General features: G+C 38.6%; 1 protein-coding gene across 1 annotated transcript in view; it reads right to left on the bottom strand.

Annotated features, from left to right (window-relative positions):
* LOC123511063 (probable glutamate receptor) overlaps positions 1–1,969 on the bottom strand; it is a 3,541-nt gene extending 1,572 nt beyond the window's left edge. The window contains exons 1-2 of the mRNA XM_045266678.1: positions 1,693–1,969; positions 1,150–1,391 (exon numbers count right to left, since the gene is read on the bottom strand). Coding sequence (XP_045122613.1) covers positions 1,150–1,391; positions 1,693–1,814 — 364 coding nt within the window. The 5' untranslated portion in view covers positions 1,815–1,969. The remainder of the gene's footprint in view (positions 1–1,149; positions 1,392–1,692) is intronic.
* Positions 1,970–7,404: the final 5,435 nt, after the last annotated feature.

The following is a 7,404-nucleotide window of genomic DNA, read 5'->3' as shown; positions in this document are numbered from 1 at the left end:
ATGTACAAGACAGTCAATGACATTGAAAATATAGGCAAGGAAGACCTGGTGCTGGTAACAGAAGAAGATAGCAGGACAAGAGGACATGTAAAGAAGATCAGGATGAGGCAATGTGTGAAGGATGTTGGAAAATACGGTTTTCCACATAGAACGGTGGAAAAGTGAAATGCATTGAATAATGAAGTGGTTACAGCATATAATGTGCATAACTTTAAGGAAAAAATGGAGAAACCCTGTACAATACAACTAAATACAACTAGGTAAACACACACACACACACACACACACACACACACACACACACACACACACACACACACACACACACATACACACACACACACATTGCGCAAGTGCATGCCCATTCGAAGACAATAAAAAACGGAGTCTGTTTTGGATATATTCCGAGTTGCCCACTGTTGCAGGTGTAAAGTTACCAGTATTTCTTACGAAGTATATGTGGGACAAAAATTGGTGATTAAAACGTGCACACTTTTTCTTTCTTTTTTTTTAAAGTTATTTCAATAGTAGGCTTTTCAAAGTTCCACAAGTTGTATTTAGTTTTTGCTGTGTGATGCTCTTGCTACAATCTTATGAAAGCCCTCGTTAGTGACTTTGTTCCTTAGCCTCTTTTTAATATTTGAAGTTCAGATGGATAAATTTTAATTCATGAGGGGAAAGTAAGTATGTCCAATTGTAGATTCTGACCCACCAACAAATAAATACATGAATAAATAAATAAAGTAAAATAAAATAAAACAAATAGATAAAATAACAATAATAATAACAATAATAATAATAATAATAATAATAATAATAATAATAATAATAATAATAATAATAATAATAACAATAATAATAATAATAACAGATAAATAGTTTCCGAAATGGCTTTTCTACATTTCAGGCACCATGAAAGCACCACTGGTGATCTTGTGGCTCACTGAATCTTGGGGGTGGTCGCAACGCATACCCTTGAATATCCTAATAATGACATTGCCTTCTGTTTAGATGTCATCTCAAATTTTTGGGAGAAAAAAGGAACAAAATTTTTTTTAAATAATTGTTTTATATTTTGTCTATATTAAATTCGTGACCTGGGCCAATTTCCATCACTTACCCCAAAATGCCTTATTAAGATAGACTCACCTTCAAACGGCCTGAATAAAGCTAAATATTCAGGGAGAGGCGTTGGCTTCAAGGACAGTATGGACATGTCTTCACCGATGTAAGCCCGACAGAAGTCCACCACTGCCTTTCTCTGAAGTGTGATCGTCAGGTCCATAGAGAAATCTGCTTTTTCATGCTGGAGAGTTCCCACGATACCCGTCCAGTTACCCCCCGGAGTCTCCAGGCCCCACAGACCATCCTCTGGTTCACGTACTTCGTAGCTGTTAAAGAGAGGTGTTTAATTAAGCACCTCCCTAACTCTCTAAAAGTGGGACATAAGAAATGATGATCTCAGACACATTATACTATGATCTTTCATCACTCTGGTCTTCTAAAACTTATATATATATATATATATATATATATATATATATATATATATATATATATATATATATATATATATATATATATATATATTTTTTTTTTTTTTTTTTTTTTTTTTCATAATGCCAGATTCGTTTATTCAATTCCTCATTTACTACAAAATCAGCACTGACAAAATTCCTAAAGCTCACTCACCTGAAGTTGAGGTGCCTTGCGAGGGCTTCCATCATGCGTGTGTTGAGGGAGTCAGTGAGGCGCACCGCCGTGCCTGGAGCATCACTCTCACGCACGTAGTTGATGTACGGGAAGTACGTCATCGTCACCACCCGGAACCGGTGGCCGTTGAGGTCTTCCTTATATTCTTGTGTGTGTTTATATAGATAAATTACCACTATTTAGTACAACTTACTCTGGAGGTCATGGAAGGTGAAAAAGGATTGGAGGAATCGAGTGATGACTCAGAATAAAAAAAAAAAAAAAAATAAGGAAAAGAATAGGATCGAGCTTTGTCCCTAAAGTCTGGACGCTGCCACATCGATGTGCACAAACGTGTCAATCTGTCCATCATGCTCCCCCGCCGCCTCTACAGAAGGCTCAGGAGAGAGAGAGCAAAAGGGCAGTGGATAAATAAGACTTATCGTTGACTTACTATTGACTAATTATTTCACACCATGAAAGGAGAAACAATACTAACCATTGTTCATGAATAGCCTAAGGTCCTGTGGCAGGCCACCATCCAGGACCCAGCGGTAGAGTTGCTGTACACCTGCATTCCCACTATGACAATAAAGACACCTGCGGTAGATCTGTACTGTGCCTCGCTTGCCTACAAGATTACACATAACTTACTATATTATATAGACACGAATGTGGATACCCGTAAATACATATACGAGTTTATGAGAATCTACTTGTAAACCAAGCACATTGTATCAATATACAGGGTGCAACACGAGTTTCTGCAGATAGTGCTAGAGGCGAAAGTAAAAATTGTTGTACAGGCATAGGCTATGCATTCAAGTGTGGTGGAGCGACGGATACAACGGTTGGACAAGGTGGCTATTTCATGTTGTACAAACACTATGTCAACACACTCTACTTTAAAGGAAGTGTGTGGAATTTTCAACAGTCAAAATCATACAGTATAATCGAAATGTATTCACTGTTACTAGCTTGGCGTGAAACTGCTAGTCTCACTCCTTCCCCCTCCCAGGGATTCACGTAGCTTATTATATGATTTGTCGTTTATTACAGCCACGTTATCATTGTTTGATATTTATCAGTAATTCACCTGTCTTTTAACACTACTCGTCTAATTGCGGGATACTGTTATACTCGAAAAATTATAATGATGACCGAATAACTCATAATTTCAGTATCGGACAATCCGCGTCAACTAGTCATTTCCACAAGTTTTGAGTACTACAGGATTCCGTAATGAGACAAGTAGTAATGATGGAAAGTTAATTTACCGGCAAATATTAAACGTTACCATAACAGTAATTAACAACAAATTAAATAATAGGCTACGCGACGCCTTCCCTGTCTGGGCGTGGATGTGGAAGGAGTGAAACTAGCAGCAAATCGATTGTTTGAACTTCTATGCCAAGATGGTGACATTCAATACATTTAGATTGTACTACATCATGATTTTGACCGTTGAAAATGCCATACTCTTACAATATGATAGTTTATGCTGGCATGATGTTTATACGACATAAAACAGCTCCCCGGCCCATCCGTTCCAACTGTCTCCCCGCCTTGAATTTCACCCCATGGCTAAACAAAGCCTGAAAAATACATATGTGCTTAACATTTACAACTTAGAAATCTTTTCCTTTTGTCTTTATCAGTATCCGCAAAAATTCGTGTTACATCTTGTATGTTTTTAGATTTACAAAATCCTCCTCCGTATAAGAAATAACAGCGACTGATAATAAGAACAATGTGTGGGAAACTAAAAATGTATCTGGGATGTAGCACTATGAGGAACTTTCAATAAAAAAAATGTATCTATCAAGTATCAACATCTATTTGTCCTGCCTAATTATTAAGTTATCTAATCTCTTTAAAAGTTTCTTAATTAATGGCATATCATTAAACAATGACGTTACCAACTTACCAGGTCCATTTCAGTAATCAGTCTCAGTGAATCTTTTATCGAATTTTATCAAGAGTGTGCAAATATAAGGAAATTTAGATAAAATAATACAACTATCATACATTTAGTGGGTCAATAGTAGCAGTTCCTCTATCATTCACACACCACCGCAGCATAAAGATAAAGCATACATCACCCTGCGAACTGGCGTAAGGAGCGATATAGAAGGCGAGCTGCGTGTTGCGGAGGGCAAAGTTGTAAAGAAGACTGTTTCCTTCAATATTGTTGCCCATTACCACCACCAGCGTCTCAGGCTGCAACCACCACTCGGCCCAGTACAGGAGCCTGCCCAAAATACTTTATTGATATGTATATAAACGAAAAGAAAAATAATACATACATAGATTCGCAGCCAAAGATAACGGGACTATTAATAGCATTTGAAGATATCATCCTAGATGGTAGTGAACACGGCAGAGTAGGAATGAAGTTTCAAACACAAATGAATAATTATATACACAAAATCACAGAAAAATGGACCATAAACTAACCAAGCAAGAGAAACCTAAAGCGATACAAAGAACACAGTAATTCCCTTTTAGTAATAGAAAGTATACGTCTTTCTTAAAACTAATGAAACACAAGCCTAACTAAACATTTAGAGTCTGCTAGGGATTTTCTGAACACGTAACTGCAGTGTGTGTGTGTGTGTGTGTGTGTGTGTGTGTGTGTTCAAAATCTATAATCTATCACGTAAGTTAGCATGTGTATCCTTGTATCTAAGTGCATTAAAATAAGTTCGCTCTTGCTACACTTAATAAATATCAAGGCAGTCTCTCCGTGAGCTTCAACTAGGCCTGGTTGTGCCATGGTTCTCGAACTTCTCAGTCTGAATTTGGTTTTGTACTAGAATTGTACGGAAGTTATAAGTTTCAATCATAATTACATAAAACTCAGTCCTTTTCCTTCAGGTTCTTCCTTGCTTTCCTCCATACAATAACATAATGGAATGACAACAACAAATGTACCAGCTGCACTTACGAGGCGAGTGTGAAGGATGCTACGTCTGTGTGATCCACCAGCAACCCTTGACAGGACGGCTTCGATCTGCTTCCTAAAGCGGCGAGTTTTAATGAAACTTCTTTCAGGGATCGATCTGCAGCTTCCTTGTGAATAGATCCTGATGTGTCGTGAGTGTTCACCTCCAAGAGCACCATGGGACTCACAGAATGGTGCATTAATCTGTAGGGCAACCGATATTAGATAAAAAAAAAAAAAAAATCAGAAACACACACACACACACACATACACCTTTACACATCGAGTAGTGTAGTGGTTCGCACGCTCGACTCACAATCGAGAGGGCCGGGTTCGAGTCCCGGGAAGCGGCAAGGCAAATGGGCAAGCCTCTTAATATGTAGCCCAGTGGTTCCCAAACTTTTTTTCTGTCATTTCCCCCTGCACCCAGTTCAACAATCCAGATTTCCCCCTTCATGTGTATGAAAGAAAGAGCAGTTAAAACACACTGAGACTATTTACTAATTTATTTTTCAAATGTACAAATATACTGATAAACTTATAGTTACTGAGTAATTTGGATAGAGAGCAGTTAGTAACAACTAAACATAGCCATAGAGAGCGGTTAGTAACAAATAAAAGGACTTGATTCGACTGAGTTTTTTTAGTTAGTAGGTAGTGTAATTATTTCCTCCCTGGTAGCTTCAAATTTCCCCCCATGGGGGTAATTTCCCCCAGTTTGGGAACCACTGGTGTAGCCCCTGTTCACCTAGCAGTAAATAGGTACGGGATGTAACTCGAGGGGTTGTGGCCTCGCTGTCCCGGTGTGTGGAGTGTGTTGTGGTCTCAGTCCTACCCGAAGATCGGTCTATGAGCTCTGAGCTCGCTCCGTTATTGGGAAGACTGGCTGGGTGACAAGCAGACGACCGAAGTGAATTATACACACACACACAAACGCACGTTCTTAAGAGCGTTTCTTCTGTTACTTATGTAGTAATTTTCATTAATCTGTCACTATAAGTGTACAAATTTTAGAAACTCGTATCACTTGAACTACATGGAGGGAGCCTTTTGAAAGTATATTGCCAATTGGAGCTGTAGCGTAGAAGTGTTTCAGAATATGATCCTTACCTATGTACCATCTTCACACTACCAGAGAGGTCAGGTGACACCAGCACCAGATGACAGCCAGCAAGGTGCCTCTCAGCGACCTGCTGCGTCCCGAGCATCACATCTTCAACAGGGACGGTGATAACACGACGGCCCGCTGACAAAGGGCTCCTCGCAGCTTCTGTCCCGTGTCTCACCATGATCATAACGGTGACTACACCCGCCCACAACCTTTCTTGTTACTCTCATTTCCCACAGTCCTAAAGACGATGGCAGGAAAGAAGGCTATAATTAACAGGAAAGTTCAGCATGCTACTTCAGATTGTGGCACTGGAGGTGCATTATAATAATAATTAAAAAATTATTTGCTACTAGTGCGTTCACTCACACCAGTAAACACTTGTGGCAGTTTAGCAGAACGTTGGACAAAGCCTCTGACTATTGCTTGTCTGGGAATCGTTGTCGCCTGGCGAGTTTCTTCAAAGATTTTCTCTGTAATCTTTATGAACGAGCAACATATCACTGTTTTTGCAGTTTTCGCAGAATGTACGCAACGTGAATATTTGACATGAAATTAAAGCATTCCTTGCAAGCAGCGTGGATGTTCTCTTGTGTTGAGTGAGGAGACTCCGATGGGGAAGGTTAAAGTCGTGTAATTGATAACATTTACATGTTTGAACAGCAGCAGCAGCAGCAACAACAACAACAACAACAACAAGCAATAATAACCACAGCAATAAAGATAGTAACACTAAGAAGAATGTTATTTGCTCAGAGGCAAACCAAAGAAAGGAAAAATATAAACAGACGGACAAAAAAGAAAAAAAAAAAAAAAGGCAACGGACCGACACACAAACAGCAGGCAAGTAGCGATATAGATAGATAAATAGATAAACAAATAAGATAAGTATAGTTTTATTGTCTTGTCAATTATACACAATACATTTCGTAACATGTACACAGCAAATGAAAATAAAATAAAAAGGCAGCCATTATATTCCCTTTTGATTTTGTACCTTTTTACTGTATTAAGCTGGCGTATTCCTGGCCTAGTGACGTAGTGGATAAGGCGGTGAGCATGGGATTGGGCAGACGTCCATGTCTAGGTTTGAATCCCACCACGTGCCGCCTTGAAAGTTTGTCATTTGTTGAGTGGTTTAAAGTTATCTACATGTCATCATGATACCCATGTTCTAGAATCTAGGTGGAGGTGTAATTGCCTTACACCAAAGATGAGCTTGGGTAGGTGACATTGGCTCTAATATGCGTAACACTATAAATAAAATTGCCTGTGCCACTAATGAGTGGAAGCTGGACAGCGCTTCCTATACTCTTCAAGTAGACCTATAGGCGCCATAGGCCATAAAATAAGAAATAAAAAAAAAAAGTTTTGTCTCTACCATCCTCGTCAAATCCGTTATGGCACCTGAAGATCTCCACTGAATCGGATCCTCTCTTAACAGGAGTTAGGATAGTGAGGCAGATCCTCAGGTCGCATAGGCCTCAAGACTATATATATTATATATATATATATATATATATATATATATATATATATATATATATATATATATATATATATATATATATATAGTTAGGTGATCATCAGTCAACACAAACCTTAGAAACTTTAGGTCACTGATCATTTGCTACTGAAAACACTCTCAACCTAGGCTTTT

The sequence above is a fragment of the Portunus trituberculatus genome, chromosome 31 (genome assembly GCF_017591435.1).
Source record: "Portunus trituberculatus isolate SZX2019 chromosome 31, ASM1759143v1, whole genome shotgun sequence".
NCBI classification, from domain to species: Eukaryota; Metazoa; Arthropoda; class Malacostraca; order Decapoda; family Portunidae; genus Portunus; species Portunus trituberculatus.
Note: the sequence above shows the minus strand (reverse complement) of the source record. Positions and strands in the feature narration are given on the sequence as shown.